The 17,178-nt window shown below is 43.0% G+C and overlaps 1 protein-coding gene across 3 annotated transcripts in view; it reads left to right on the top strand.

Annotated features, from left to right (window-relative positions):
- The window catches only part of SMARCD3 (SWI/SNF related BAF chromatin remodeling complex subunit D3), a 1,454,082-nt gene that overhangs the window by 1,349,955 nt on the left and 86,949 nt on the right, over positions 1-17,178 (top strand). For all 3 annotated transcript variants that reach the window (XM_086941345.1, XM_086941344.1, XM_086941343.1), the window contains one exon: positions 5,084-5,185. In XM_086941345.1, coding sequence (XP_086797471.1) covers positions 5,084-5,185 — 102 coding nt within the window. The remainder of the gene's footprint in view (positions 1-5,083; positions 5,186-17,178) is intronic.

The raw sequence follows: 17,178 nt of genomic DNA, 5'->3' as shown, positions 1-17,178 counted from the left end.
TAAAATCACGAGCTGTAGCTTTAAAAGCATCCCATATTAAATGAAAGGGAGGAGTGTCAGGTTAATTCAAATGGAAATATTCTTCAAAAAAAGAGGTGAAAGAGGAAGTAAAAATAGGGTCAAGTTGCAACGAGTTGTTAAAGCGCCAACGGCTGGAGACAGAAGGTTTAAGTATATCTAATGAAATAAGACGGAGATAAAAGTAGAAGAAAAACGACAAAAGATGAGAAAACTAGAATAATACAGGAGAAAAAACACATACCTATATAATTCTAAAAAGGAGGATGAGGGGGGTAAAACCATATGGAAGACTGGTGCGTCTAGATCTCACGGAGAGGGGCACAAGTGCGACTGGATATGGCAAGGTGGGAGACAACGAGAAAGACATAAAACGGGGATGCCTACAGGGAGAAATAGATTACAGTAAATTGTTAATCAGTAATGTAACATTCACAATATAATTAAGACAACGGAAAATGAGAATGACCAAGGGAAAAGCAGTAAGTAATAAAAAATGTAAACAAAAGAGATAACATCAACATTATATCGAAAAAATATATTCAACCAAATTGAGAAGTTGAAGCACTAGAAGTGTCCATAGTTTCAGCACTACACGAATTGAGAAAACATTTCAACTTAGCCGGGTCTTCGTAGGAGGTTGTCTTATTCCTATATGAGACCTTAAAAAGACAAAGATGGAAGAGGCCATATCTATCTTCAAGAGCGTAAAGATCAGGTCTCATATTTAGAAACTCTCTTCGTCTATCCGCAGTACTCTTAGCATAGTCTTGTGAAAAAAAGAATGTATGACCCAACCAAAAGATGAGCGTTGGTTTTGTAGAAGCTGAAAGAACCTTAAGAAGATCTGTATATTCCAGGAAATACCAAATGACACCACTTGGACGGTAAGAGCACGAAGTATTGACATGTTGACGGACCAGTCTGTGTGCGCATTGAATGCTCAAATTTCCTCAGATAGCCCCAGCACTTTAGGTAGAACATTTTTGAAGAAGGTGAGAGGGTCTGTGTTTTCTGGCAAACCATATATGCGGAGATTATTTCTTCTATTTCTGTTCCAAATCTTCAACTTGTTTCTGCAAGGAAGAGACTTGTGACTGAAGAGTGTTTACTGTGCTTTCAGTTGCATTATATGAAGAAACGCTCTGTTCCTCTGCGAGAAGTCGTTCATCCAATTGGGACCACCTTTCAAAAAGAAATTGAGCTTTAGTATTTGTTTCTTCCATAAAGGGTTTTAAGGCCCGTATTTATTCCAATAACAGGTCCAACGAGGCAGGAGGTGGTGACTTTGCAAGAAAAGGATTTTTTTTTTGATGCGCTTGGGATTAACTTTAGCAGGATTAACTGGAATAGTTACTGTTGATGTCATGGATGAAGACGCGCCGACCCTTGGCTGAGAGGCAGAGGTAGATTCCATTGCGGCGAGCTGTGAGAAAAGTGTGGAGTTCTTGATTAATCTGCGTGCCAGAGATGAAGTAGAAGAATTAAGCCTTCTGAGTCTCCCCATAAGCTGCGTGTGGACAGAGTTTATAGAAGTGCAGATTACTTAGTATGAGAAAATGAGTTATGACAACTAGTGAGCATCCAAGTACTGACTAGGGTCAGATATTGTGCTGATTGTTTAGGGCATATTTTTATTGGCAAACAGTCAAATCGAAATTTAAAATATTACACAGAACGTACTACACACGGACGTTTCTACACAAGATGGGAAGGGCCCCTAACCCAAGTTGCTTGCGCCTCTTTGGAGACATAGGTACCTACTACCACACCTTATGGGACTGCCAAAAACCTACTTCATACAGGGAGGCAGTGGTAAGAACAATCGCAGACATCACCGAGAAACAGGTCCCGCTTGAGCCTCAGTGCTGCCTTTTTAATATCTGGGGCCTGACAGATCTTACTCACACCGAACGCCTGTAGGCAACGACAAGCATGATAATAGCTAAACGGAACATAGCGCAAAAGTGGGGAGTGGGGATAGTGCCAATGTTGTTGCAATGGTGTAGGGACATGGATATGGTCATGGTAGCGGAGAAGGCCACATTTATAAATAGGAAATGCTCTTGCAAATGGGCTAAGGTGTGGGGAAAGTGGAACATGTATAAGGGGAACATCTGCACGCCCCCAGAAGACGATAGCGACTCAGGTGAGGATATGTAATATTGTGGAAATCAAATGTGCACCAATGTAGAAATGTTTATCAAGTGACTTTAAAGAAATGACGTTAAGATTGTACAGTAACACATGCAGATCGTTATTGTTGTAATAAACATTTTAATTAAAAAAAAAAGTCAAAGCGAAGGGCAAGTGAGCTAGGCCTCTTAATAATGGACAGACTCTCTTTTTCCCAAATATTAGCTTCAGAAACGCCAAAAATAGCTTCTCGATGAAACAAAGTTAGTTATGGTGAAACAAAGTCAACTATGACATCTAGTGAGAACAAAAATTCTGAATGAGGTCAAATAACAGTTTTATTTATTGAGAACAAGTTCCTTTTTGCAAAAGATGCTAAAATGCAAAAACGAGGAACACAGGAGACAACCTTCCCAATAGCTATGCAGACATTCCTTTATCCAAGTATGACATTTCAAAAGTGCCAAATGAAAAAGAAAAGAAAAGAATATTCAAAATAAAGTAAGCGTGCACCTCAGCATGCTGTTAAGAGTCAACATTGTCCTCTGGAGGCAGAACAATGAGAAAACTGAGACGCGTCACCTCAGTGCTGTAGAAGCGGCATTTGTAGTGGAGCTTATGCCACCTGCCAGTCGTTTCTGAGGCAGTAGCTGAGTAGTGAAATACCCTTTTCCCTTCGCTGCTGGGGGCTCCGTGCACTACCAGGTGTTTGTTGGGCGGTTCATCATGTTATATCCGCACTTAAGGGAAATAATGGGCCAGGAGACTTCAAAAGTGCCAAAAGGAGAGAAAAAGAAGAACATTTTTTTTAAAAGAAGGTGAGCATGTATCTCAGCATGCTGTTTTGAGTCGACAATTACCCTCTGGAAACGGAACAATGAGGCTCATTACCAAAGCGCTGTAGAAACTGCTGTTGTAGCGGCCGCATTGCAAAATGGTGTCCGTTTCTGAGGCAGTAGCAGAGTGGGTAAATACCTTGTTTCTTTGATGCTGGTGTGCTTTGCGCACTACCAGGAGGTCGCTGGACGGTTTACCATGTTAATCCCGCACTTTAGGAAAGGAATGGATCACAGGACCCGTGAAAAACAGTCACCAGCTTGCGCTGCCGCACCAGAGCTCACGGTGCAGCCGCCATCTTCCTTGGGCGTCAAGCAATGCCCCACGAGTTATTGTTTTAATTGACATATATATCAGTTAAAACACACCTGCATATTTATACATACACACACACAAATACTTACCTGGGAAGCTCTGATGTAATGGAACTACTGTTTTACTCTTGACTGATATGTAGTGACTCCTGTTATACTTACCCACGAAGTAGTAACATACATCCCTCTAGGGCAATGAGTTTGGGGAAACCCACTTACTTTTATCAAGAACTCACTACCATCGCTTCTAAAGGAGCCCTTAATTATTGACTTTCCTATTTATGTGTTGGCCTGGTAAAATGCTCAGAATACATTTTGAGAAACTTATACTGGTCGGGGCTCAATGACATACTGACTTCTTAATCTACTTTTCAGTCTTCAAAGCACAACTTAAAGGCTTGTGATAAGTAGAAGACAGATGTCCCTCTAACTATCAGAAAGACACGGAAAAGACAGCTACCTAGGTGATTAACTAATATGTTATATCTACCTAAGCATACCATTCTCGAGTAGTATAAATATTGTTGCAGAAACATCCTCTTAAACTTTTCTGGTATGAAACATCTTTACAGCCAGCCAACTCCAGAGGTGTCTCTAATTGGTATATTTCCCAAGCCCTACCTATATACCTTTGCCATTAGATGCTGTTAGCCCACAAATAGATAGGTTTTTCAGATTATTTATAGAATTGTTTTTAAACTTCCCTTAAAAAAAACCACAAATTCCACCCTTCCTACTCCCTCCCCAGAGGCCTTGCTTTGTGACAAATCTGTCTTATTCATTCAAGAGGGAAATGAAAATAAAACAGACATCCAAACGTAACTGCGTATAGTCGTTATAGATGAAAACGTGTTGTTTTTGCAATCTCCCTTACAGTTAAAACTCTTATTAAAACAGGCTTCGTGGGAACTAGGCTTTCAGTCAGACAAGAACATAATTCAAGAAAAAAGGGATGTCGACCTTCTCCTTAATTCTTATTCGATTAAGTTGGCCCAACCCTATGTCACATGGAATTTGCCGCATGGTATCCGTAGATTATGGTTTCTTTTACGTTATGATCTATTACCCTTAAATCTACTTTTATCCAAATGGTACGGTTCTTCTCCTATGTGCAATTTATGTAACCTGAGTACCCAGGATCGCATGCATGTTTTGTTGATCTGCCCTGCACTCCGTACATTGCGACTCAGATGGCTAAAACCTATTTGTCTCCGTCTTGGCATTTCTAATCTGAACAGCTTCCTCCAATCACTTTATTGGCCTCCTAATGAAATGTTTTGTTTCTATATTTTTAATTTTTTTAAAGGTTTTTTAGCTATTTATTAATATGTTTCTGGAGATGTTTGACATCGCTTCCTGTTGTAGATCTGTCATCGTATGTTATTTGTATTCAAATGTGTTATTGAATGTCATTTCTTTGATATGTACTTGCTTTTCTTTGTATTATTGTGAATTTTATGTGGCCCTCGTTGAGAGCCAAAACATAATAAAATAAATAATAGTCGTTATTGACATGCATACTAAATAGAACAAAAAAAGCATGACATAAATATGCAGAATAAGAGTTACATACAAGACATTGAGCTAAATATATTATGTTATGATCATAGAGACAGTAAGTGTGTCCAGTATTTACTTTAATTCTCTAACATAATTGGCTGTGAATAATCTTTACAACTAACATATTGAAGGATCATCGCATGTTCTTTGTATCTTTTCTCGTGTCACCCCCTTAAAGTTCTTCCTAATGTAACTTCGTAGTGTTCTTTCATTCACAGATGATGACAGATGTGGTTGGTAATCCAGAAGAAGAAAGGAGAGCTGAATTTTACCAAGAGCCTTGGTCTCAAGAAGCAGTCAGTCGATATTTCTACTGCAAGGTACTTATTTTGAAGGAAATGGTTGCACATCATTGGTGCTACAGTGTTTGTACAGCTAAGGACAGGTGACATCATTTAGACGCACAAAACTCAACATGTTTTCCTTCAATTATCTAGGTTCTCATTGTTATGGTAAGGCTTGGTAGTTCCTAGTGGTGCATAATGAATCTGTTGTAGAGTCACCAAGCTGTACATTATCTTATGTTTAATGGTTGGATGTTCAGTTTCCTAGCTGACATGAAGGCAAATTTTCAATTCTTTTAAGGACTCAGAGATGAAGATTATGATCTCTTCCTCCACATTTATTATACACACAGCCATAAAAATATTCTTACCAAACTGCATTTCCTATGCACCCAGAGGAAAATACTATAGCTCTAAATAACCAATCACACAATAACACTCTTCTTCAGAGTGCATAAAAACATCCTGTATGCCAGCTACAAGTGGCGGTGCACCAAGCATTGAAGTCCAAGACACTTATTTTGTATCAAGCATCGTTATTTCAACTCAATTAATTCCATAATATAATAGCACAAACAGCTCAGCCAACATGTTTTGTTCCCACAAGGAGAACTTCATCAGGGCTTAGTAAAACGAAAGCTCAGAACTCTGTGCAGCTAGAATCCCTGGTCGATGATCCAGTGTATTGCACTGGATGCAAGGGGGAATCTGCAGGGCTAAGTGATGCCCAAAAATGAAAAATCCATATTCTCAATCTGTGAATCCGCATCCCAGTAAGCCCTTAAAAGTGCACATTTTTTAGGGTATATACGGTAAAAGGCACGCTCTTGACATGGTGAGTTCTTACATCATAGGGATGTACTAATAAAGTAACTTTAGCATAAACCAATAGTAACACAAAAAAACATGATACATAAAATAAGAAACCTTTAGGAAAACCTACTTACTTGCATAATTATATTAAGGTGCACATAGGGCATAAAGTAGTAACATAATTTTTGTGCAACAAGTGGAAACAATACAGAGTGCAACTGCTTAGAGCAGACCCAGGCAAAGAGCCTTGAATACGTTGTAAATATAGGAACATTCTGCACATGACTTTCTTCTCGAGGAGCACAAATGAATACATTTTGACTGAACAAATTAAACCCATCCCAAAAATTAAATCTAATTTGCTTATTTATTAAAAATGTTGTGACATTACCCCCTTTGATGATTTCTGAATCATTACCAAACTTCTCAACACTACACTACAGCACTTCATCTGTCATTTTTAGCGTCTTCGATTTGGTCTACTCCAAGGCTTTAATTTCATCATACATTCTGGCTTTGCAGTCATCAAGTTCAGTTTCATCTCTCTTTCTTTTTCTGGTTGTCATCTTCTTTTCACAATTACATGCCAAACCTCCCTTAAAACAAGGAACTTCTACAAGTTGTAATCCTAGAACTAGACCAATAATACCAAATGTTAATATTATTAATGGCGTTAGTATTTGTTTAGGGAAGCTACCACCTACAACACCTAACATTCACCAATCTTATCAATTTCTTTCCAAACTTACATAATCATGAAGCAACTGTTCCCACACACCAGTTTCTCCCAAACATACAAATCTGTTTAGCCTTAACTACACAGCACAATCCATCTTTCTTTGCAAACAAAATTTGCAAAGCTAATCTATTCTGCATTACCATTGCACAAATAGTAACCCTTTCCTCATTCATTTTAGTTATTGCACCTACAGTACTAGTAGCTAAACAATATGCCAAAGTAGAATGTTGTCTAATCTTTACATCATTCAAATCCACAACAATAGGAGGAATCAACACACCCAGCACCTCCATAAGCACTTGACCAAATCAACGTTTCGCTGTCTTAAAACTCACTTCACTCATTCCACTCAACACATTAGTATGATATATTTTGGGAAACACAAATGCTAGATAACAAGAACTTGCCCAGTTACCTGGAACACTAAAATAAGCTATTTTTTCCATAGATATGATAAATACCTCTTAACATGGGCTCATTAGCCAACATTACATTTTTATCACATATATAATTATAACTCTACGTTCGAGGCATGTGGGCTGCTGAATTCATATATGTGCATAGATCGCCGCCTAGTGTTGGGTCCGGATGATCGCACATTGTTGTCCTGGAAGAGTCTTCGAAGTATCACGAGATAGGTGGCTCCTCCCCTGGACTACAGTGCGCATGGGCATCGACTCCATCCTCAGATTGTTTTTTTCCACCATTGGGTTCGGATGTATATTGGTTCCCTCTAGTCGGAATCGAAAAAAAAACAAAACTTTTCTTAAGACCAAAAGGTCTTTAGTACACGTCGGTATTGTCTTGCGTTCGGTGCCTAACTCTTCCAGCTCGGTTCCGAGCCGGATTCCATCACCCGCGTGCTTTCGACGCGGAGGGCCCAGTCAACGCCTCAGACCCTATCGACTGTTCATCATGGACCGAAGTCCGTTCAAGAGATGTCCCGTCTGCAACTCGAAGTATCCCCACATCGACGTCCACCCGGTGTGCAACAAGTGTCTGTCGCCGGACCATGATGAAGCCAGTTGCATGGCTTGTTCCCGCTTCAGGTCCAAGAAGACGCTTAAGCATCGACGCGCTGCACGCCAGGAAGCCCAGCACACTGCACCGGAGCCTGCGGACATTTTCGATGCCGGGGATGTCAAGGAAGAAGTTGCCGGGGACATCAGTGACAACCTGTCGAATCCCGCGTCGGACGCCGACTACGACTACGATGCGGACGCAGAAATGTTCGAAGCTGAAGAAGTCGTCGACGAGGTAGGGGACGACGACGGGACCTTTGGGGCCATGGAGGATAGCTCGGACGAAGAGCGACCTCGCTCGGACACTGGGATCGTATCGATTCATAAGGCTCAGGTCGAGGGATCGCCACTAGGCCTTACCCAAGATCTTGCGATGGGTTCTATGGCCCCGCCTTCGGGCTCGGCCACGGACATTGCTATTGAGCCGCACCCTGGTAAATCGAAACTGAAAGCGAAACCTGCGGTCTCGACACAAGAAACAGCGCAGGTGCCCGCCTCGAAACCGAAAGTGCGCATCACTCTGGTCGGATCCAAGGCCTCGGAGCCTTTGGCGCCGAAGAAGCAAAAGGGTGTTGTCAAGCCGAAGGCTCAAGTCAAGGGTGTCGAGACGAAGTCTGCCGTGCCGAAGACTAAAGTCAAGGTGTTCGAGCTGATTAAGTCGGCGCCGAAGGCGGTCGACACCAACAAAGGACTCGGTGACCCGAAGAAAGGACTCGGCGACCCGAAAGTTCTCGAGACTCCGCGTCAACAGGACAAGGCCAAGAGCGGCGCACCCCTAGAGTCCACTACTGGTGGGGCCTTGAAGGATCCCGTCGACTCGGCGCGCCCGTGTGCCGCGATCACCAAGAAGGTGACGGACTCCCTACAGCGCATCGGGAGTAGGCCTCGACGGTCGGACCAACAGATCCTCCGCCTCCGAAGCCAGTCGAGAAACCTCACAAGGTGTCGACGCCCATTCACTTTACGTTGCCGCCGAAGGTGGCACCGAAGGCTTTCACCCCTAAAGCGGTCGCCAGCGTCCCCGAAAAGGTGTCCTCGGTGCCGAAGTCGTCGACGGGGGTGTCCACCCTGAAGTATCGACAATCTTCGGTGGACGAACAACATGAACATTTTATTGACGCCGAAACGGGCAGGCTTTCCCTCCACAAGCGGAAAATTGCCCCGGAACAACCAATGGAGTCCTTCAATATTCCCCTAAAGAAAAAGAAGGACTCTGCTTCCACTCCTGTCCTGGTGGAACCAATTTCTCCACAGACTCAAGATGTCTCGCCCACTTACTCTGATGTGGACGCTGGGGAGGGCGATGATGAGGATGAGTACAGCTATCCTGTCTATACAGACCCTGATGATACCAATGAACCCTGGGCTGCTGGTGCTGACCCAGGTGGCCCTCATTCTGGACAAGACACTCAACTCTACTCTGTGAAGACGTCTCCTACAGAGGACTCTGCAGCATTCAATGCCCTCATTGAACGGGCGGCTAAAAATCACAACGTCCAGCTCCATGCTGACCCTATTGACGTCGATTTCCTTTTTGATACCTTTTCAGTCTCAGAAAGGACTGTCAAAACTATACCTATGTTAAAAGGTGTCTTAAAACATGCTGGAGAGATCTTTAAAGAGCCTACCAGAGCAAGGGTGATAAACCCTAGGATTGAGAAAAAGTATAAGCCACCGCCTACGGATCCTACCTATATTAAAGGACAGTTGCCTCTGGACTCTCTTGTCGTCTCGAATGCCCGGAAGAGGGCTAATTCTCAGACAACGGGTGATGCTCCTCCCCCAGACAAGGAATCAAAGGTCTTTGAGGAATCAGGGAAAAGGGTGGCAGCACAAGCTGCCATTATCTGGTGCATTTCCAATACTCAAGCCCTTCTAGCGAGGTATGACAGGGCACACTATGACGCACTGGAGACCCTGTTGCAACACCTGCCAGATGAATACAAGGAGGCAGCTGAAATGCTTATTCAAGAGGGGAAGCTGATCTCTAATGCTTAGATTAAGTGTGCACTGGACGCGGCTGACACCGCAGCCAGAGAGGTCAACACTAGTGTTATGCTTAGACGACATGCCTGGCTGAGAATCTCTGGATTTAAGCCGGAGATACAGACCACCATCCTTAATCAAACAGTGAATCCAGATCACCTGTTTGTCCCAGAGGTTGACACCACCTTAGAAAAGATTAAGAAGGACACGGAAACTGCTAAGTCCATGGGTGCCTTACAGTCCCAGCAGTTCAGGGGTGGGTCATTTCGTCGTTCAAGCACTAGAGGCCTTTCCAGAGACCAGCTCTCCCAAACAACGCAATACTACAAAGGCAACACACAGTCCACATACACCAACAAAAGTCGAGGTGGATATCGTGGAAACAGCGCCAAGGGCAGGGGTCGTGGAAACAACAACTCCAGATCCTCTGCCACCAGCAAACATTGACGCCTTGTCACTGCCCCCCCGACCACACAACACCGGTCGGGGGGAGACTTCAGCAGTTCCTGCCGGTCTGGAGAACCATCACCACAGACAGGTGGGTCAGACAACTTGTACAGTACGGTTATTGTCTGGAGTTAACATCCTCTCCACCCAACATACCCCCAAGACACCGTCCTATGTCCGCCGAGCATTTGCACTTATTGCAGCAGGAGGTCCTCGTCATGCTGCAAAAAGGGGCAATAGAGCTCGTGCCTGTTCAAGAAAGAGGCACAGGAGTTTACTCCCCGATCCCAAAAAAGGACGGGTCCCTCAGACCCATACTGGACCTCAGACCCCTCAACCGGTACATCCTATCGGAGCACTTCCATATGCTGACCCTGCAGCAGGTGCTCCCGTCGCTCAGTCAGGGGGATTTTCTCGCAACTTTAGACCTAAAGGATGCGTATTTTCACATTCCGCTGCACCCGTCACACAAAAAATACCTCCGGTTCACCATCCAAAACCAGCACTACCAGTTCAAGGTTTTGCCTTTCGGAGTCACCACGGCACCCAGGGTGTTCACGAAGTGCCTGGTGACAGTGGCGGCGCACCTAAGGAGACAAAACATTCACGTCTACCCTTATCTGGACGACTGGCTCGTCCAAGCGAAGTCGGCCCAGCAGTGTGCCGCTCACGTGTCCCACACCATTCACCTCCTTCACGATCTGGGATTCTCACTGAATTACCCAAAGTCCCACCTCCAGCCCGCCCACATACGGCAGTATCTGGGTGCGACAATAAACACTCTGGCAGCCACAGCACAGCCAAATTCAGTGAGGGTCAGCAACATTCAATCGCTGATACAACGATTCAAACCCAGCACTCGCTTCCAGCGCGAGTGTTCATGCAGTTGATAGGCATGATGGCCTCCTGCATCTCCATAGTCCTGCATGCGAGACTACATATGCGTCCGCTTCAGGAGTGCTTAGCACGTCAGTGGACTCAGGCTCATGGGCAGTTGAAAGGTATATTCCACCTGAGAGACATTTTGATCATTCAGTGAATGTATTTTTTCCATTAGTTTATGATATAGCTATTAAGGAAGAGTGTCCCTATGTAATAATCATAGGAGACTTAAACGTAAAGTCTCAAATTCTGTCTCTGAAATTCATGCTAACGCTTTTAAAGATGAAATTTGGTCTATACCTGAGATCTTATTTCTGGAAAAAATAAGAAACGATAAACAAGGGCTCTTTCCTCGAGATCCTTAGAAGACTGGACTTGATCATTTTAAATGGAAGAGTGTCCGCAGGTAAAGCTGCTCTTTTTACATTTCATTCCCTCCCTATCTAGAGTCTTTTAGACTACGTGGTTGTTTCCTATAAAATGTTTGAGGTCTGTGAAAATATTTTTGTTCTCCCGCCGATAATGAGTGACAATTGTAAAGTGGGCATGTCAGTGGGTTTTCATGTACAGGCACTGGACCCGGGAAACTATTGTTTGGGCACGGCTGCTTTTAACAAATAAAACGGTCGCTCCTTTTGGACATCAAAAAATATGTCCACAGAAAATTAAGGGCGGTTATGCAGACAAAATGGGATATGTTCCTGACAACCCTATTCAGTTTTTCGAGGCCCAAATGGAAGAGATTCTTAAATTAAGTTCTATTTCTGCCGGCTATCCCCGGTCTAAACAGGGCATATCCCTTTTAAAAATATTAAATCAATAAATAAATCGATTAATACGAAAACAGCATTTGCAGTTTTCCATGGGTCACCTACAGGAAATTAATCATCTTAAACAAGTAAGAAATTGCCGTAAACTTGGTGAAAGAAGTAGGGATTACATTTCTAAGTGGATCGGTTTGAGAGAGGCTGCAAGGACCAAAGATTTAAGGAAATACTGGTGTCTGATTGTGGAGTATTGCGATTCTAGGCAGAAGGCTCTACCTATCCCGATTTCCGAAAAGGACTCGGTGAATTATATGTCCCTATGGTATGCAAACAATACACCAGTAGTTCTGTGACACTTTGTGCAAATGAGGCATCTTTCTTGGTATATGTTCCCTCTTCAGGGGAGGATATTGTGGGGTTTACAAAGAATGCTAGAACATCAAGGGCACAGGGCCCTGATGCAATTCACATTTTGATATTCAGAAAGGAGGCTGTTGCCTGGGGAACCTTTCTTGTCCCATTATTTAATTATAGTTTTCGGACTGCGAAAATTCCCCTTTCTTGGAAGGGGAGTGTTTTAGTCGCTCTATATAAGAAGGGCCCTAAAACCTCTCTATCTAGTTTTAGACAGATTACTTTGCTTGACTCCTCTGGCAAATTATTTGTAAAAAGCATTCTTCGCCATTTACACCAATGGGCTCAGGATCAGAATACCCCAAGAACAAGCCACTTTCAGGAACAAGCATAACACTTTAAATAATATTGCGGTCCTGCATACTATCGTAGAGAAATATGACTTCCTTCGGGGTATGCCAATCTATGCAACATTTATTGATTTATCTACAACGTTTGATAGAGTGGACCGTCAAATGCTGTGGAGAAAGCTTCTTCTATTGGGGGTTTCTCATCATCTCCTGGGATCATTATGAAGTTACATTTGCATACTTGGTGCCAAGTCTAGATGGGAGGATTGCAAGGATTATCCCATAGGATTAAAATACACATTGGGCTCAAGTAGGGCTGCCTGTTGGCCCCTCTCTTGTTTTCTTTATATATATTCGATCTCCCTGGTCCCTTAAATTCTGTGAGAGGGGATGCCCCCAGAATTGGAACAATGTCTGTAGGCTCTCTAGTAGTCAAGTCAAGTCAAGTCAAAAAGGCTTTATTTCGATAAAAAGGTATCATAAAAGCTACACATAAATCACAAATACATCAAGTTTAAAAGCAAAAGCAAAAGCAAACATGAACAAACAGCAAAAGTTTATAAACCAAAAAAGAAAGTTTTTTAGAAAGTTGCAAATTTTTTTGGAGAGAGATCATTTAGCAATCAATTTAAAATAGAATTAAACAGTTAATTTGAGCCTTTTAGTTCTGATGGACCAAGCCCATGATAGAAATTTGGCTAGGGCGCAAGCATAGGTGGCACGACTATCAGACATTAATATCCGAATTGCGTCCATGTGGCTCCTAGTGCCCAGCTGGCGGCATAAGTTTTTGAGCCATACCCTCCTGGAAAGGGCATACTCTCCACATTCAAACATGAAGTGTGCCACTGTCTCTGGTTTATCTAAGCATACTGGGCAAAGCTCTATAGTCTGTGCAGGGGATTTCCATCGTGAGGTAAAAGAATACAAAGGAAGAGTTCCTGCTCTAAATTTAAAATACAAGGCCCTATCAAAGGGTTTTTCAATAGTGTCAAGATACAGTTCCCGTTTTGGTTGGTCCTTGAACCTCAAGAAGTCTGCGCAGGGTAGTACTGGTGTTCCTTTGTAGCAAGATCCAGTCCCAATAAAGTTTCTTGAGAGTTGACTTTGGGGGTGAGGATCTATTTGCCCACGCATCGTTTAAGCCCAGATTTAGTAACAATGTTTTCATATCTCTCAACCATTTGATTTTATGCCACCCTGGTAATGACATGATTTCTGAAAGACCTTGCGCATATTTACCAAGTTCCTCCACTCGCCACAGTCGAGCCCATAGCAAAAGTGGACGGAATCTTGCAAGATCGCCAATTGGGCGGCAACCTAGGTCCAACATTAGCGGGACCGTGGGAGTACCCTGAGGGAGTGACATAATCGCTCTACAAAATGTCATCTCTGATCTTGGAAAATCGTTAGTAGTAGATGAACCCCAAAGTTCTGCCCCGTAGAGAGCAGAACTAAACCCTTTAGCCGAGTAAATATCGAGGACAACAGTTATTGGTCTTATTAAGCAGGAGCGTTGTTCTTTCAAAAGGGCTCCTGTTATCCTCTTGTGGGTTAAGAGCATTTTGTCCAGATGTGGGGTCCATTGCATTTTATGTGATAAACGAATACCAAGATAGTCAAAAACTTCTACCCTCTCCAAGGGTTCCGCATTCAGGGTAGGGGAACGGACTGGTTTTTTAGGAGGATTCAACACAAGGTATTTTGTCTTGCTCGTGTTAATTACCAGGCCTCGTTTGGAGCAGAAGGATTGAAAATTATTTAGGAGCCTTTGGAGGCCTATTGGGGTTTTTGATATTAAAAGCGTATCATCCGCGAAGAGGAGGGTAGGTATACGTTCACCAGCCAGGGATGGTTCGACTGAAGGATGTTCCCGGAGATGCTCAACCACCCCATTGATGTAAAGGGAAAAGAGGGTGGGAGCTAACACACATCCCTGACGGACCCCTCTCTCAACCGGGATACTACTTGTTTTTTCCCCTCCTGGGCCCCACCTAATCTGGGCAAAGCTATTTTCATGTAGCCTAACGAGTAATGATAGTAAATAATGGGGCAACCCCATATCAGCCAGAACACTCCATAGGGTCTCCCTCGGTACAAGGTCAAAGGCAGTATTTAAATCGATAAATGCGAGATCAAGACTGCCCTTGCCTATAACCACGACTTTCCAATACACCATCATTAATCTAAAAGCTTGTTCGATTGTCCCGGTACCCACTCTAAAGCCCGCCTGGTAGTCAGAAAGGATTTTATTTTCTTCTATCCAGTCTAGTATTCTGACCAGTAAGACCTTGCCAACTACTTTTTGACTAATGTCCAGCAGGGAGGTGGGTCTATAGTTTGATGGATCTTCTCTGGCACCTTTTTTAAAAATAGGGACCACCTCCGCCCCTTTCCACGGGGAGGGGATAGGGGCGCCCCTACAGATGGCGACAAGTAGGCAGTGGATCAATTTTCCCCACTTCGAGATGTCAGATCGCAAAAGGTCGCCAGGAATACCATCCGGGCCAGCAGCTTTTTGGGGCATGATAGTGCCTATCGCGTATTCCACTTCTTTAATTGTGAAGTCGAAAACTTCAGGGTGGGTATCCCAAATTTGTGGGAACGATGGTGGAGCCACAACCCCCCCTTCAGGGTCGCTAGTAGCAATGGAAATAAAATGATCATCTTGGCGGGTATAAAGCTTTGCGAAGTGTTTAACCCACGCCTGACTTGGGATATTACAAGTTATCAAGTCGCTGTCTGGCCTATTTCTAGCTCTTATTGTGTCCCAAAAACATTTAGAGTCTTTCTTGGAGCTAGCTTCTTTAAGGGTATACCAATAGGCCTCTTCCCACTCCTTTTTTGCTTGTGCCAGTATTCTCTTGTGTTCTTTCCTGGCTATCTGTATCAGGGGTTGGGATTTGCCTTTAACGGCCTCAATTAAGTGAGTCTTGGCCCTCCTGCACGCTGGGGTGTACCAATCATGCATTCCCTTAGTTTTATGCTGGGACATGTTCCTCCCTGCGGAGCCCTTTACCCAAAAAACTTCGCCTATATTCTTAACGGCTGCTTCAAAAATGGGTGTTGCCTTATCGGCTAGCATGACTGGGTTAATATTATCTAGCTCTGTTTGTGAGGCCGCAAGAACCTCATCTATACTGGAAAGTTTAACAGCGTCAGTGGCAACTTTATTCCACTTTAAGCGTCTTCCACAGGAAGAAATAGTGACCTTGTGTGTGCAATTGGATGGTGCTAACGATACATTGCTAGACCAGGGATTCGTGATAGATAGGGAAAGCGAATTATGGTCGCTCTCCACAGTAGGTATAACTGCCATATCTTCGACCATACTCCAGAGTTTTAAGTCCAACAGAATATAGTCAATCCTCGAGGTATGACCAACTCTGTTGAACGTTGGAGCACCCATCCGATCTGAAGATGTACGGCCATTTGTGGCTCTTAGCCCAAACTCTAGTGTCAGTGCATTTAACTGCACTGCGCTACGGGACCATCGCTTGATCGGAGGGATGGTAAGTGTGGGAATACCCCATTTGCTATCTTCTTCACCTAAGTCGGGGATACCATCCAAAGGAAGTGGCTCGTAGGTGCAATTAAAGTCACCTGCTACTAGGGTGTAATTAGCTTCCTTGTGGTCTCTAAGCTGCACCTCAAGATCAGATATTACAGATGAAGTGCACCCATTTTTTGTGCCTCTGTGGGGTTTTAGGTTTAAACCTATAATAACGGATAAAACCCCACTGAAAGAAAAATAGCCCTTACCGGTGAAAACATATAAACACTGAAAAAACACCTGGACAACCACAAACTAAATGCCATTAAAAGAAAGGAAAACAAGAGTGAAAGAGTCATGTTTTTCTTCTTGAAGGCGTCAATACAATGTAACTTTGTAATACAAGCTAGCAGAAAGAAAGACTGGCTAACATTATTCTGCTTGAGTTTTGTTCTTTAGGGATGCACTAAAATATTGTTTCTTCTTCCTTTTACTTTTTCAGTTTTGTGGCCTTTGGTCTAAAGTTGCAGGGTTTAGTTTCATGTTTTAGATCTAGTTTAATTATTTTATAAACTATACAGAATCAGGAAATATCAAACTCATATTTGATATTTTGGCTGCATTTGATTCTTTCACTTATAAGTAAAATCGCTGCTTTAATAAACATCTTTCCTAATATGTGTCATCACATTTACCCACAGAGAATGGGTAGAAACCCTTAATACATCAGACCAAAGTTTCTAGTGAGTCAGTATTGATAGTAGGTGAATTGCCAACACCTCAGGCTTTAAACATTCAATGCAAGGTATAGCGACCAGTATATATATCACCAAGCATCTGAGATAGTGGTGAAAACATGGCACCAGACGTTTGGAAAACATGGAATGCAGTGTCTCTTGTAATGCTCTGCAAAAAAGGTTCTTTCCAAGTTCAACAAAGATTGGAGTGATATTGTTTGTATTTGCAGTGATTCAGCTACGTATATAAAAAAGTTGTGTGATGACCTGTCAAAATTGATACCCGAGCTGAAGTGATTCCCTGTAGTAGATCCTTGCCACTTGTTAGATGGTATGCTGAAAGCATCTTTACAATCTTAAGAGTTAATGAGGGATGCTATTGACTTTTTAGTCCATTCTGGTGCACTGTTTTCTTATGCACAGGAACTAAAACGCAAAT

This window comes from Lissotriton vulgaris, chromosome 10, assembly GCF_964263255.1.
Source record: "Lissotriton vulgaris chromosome 10, aLisVul1.2, whole genome shotgun sequence".
Lineage (NCBI taxonomy): Eukaryota > Metazoa > Chordata > Amphibia > Caudata > Salamandridae > Lissotriton > Lissotriton vulgaris.
The sequence above is the reverse complement of the archived record's forward strand: the minus strand, read 5'-3'. Positions and strand labels throughout refer to the sequence as shown.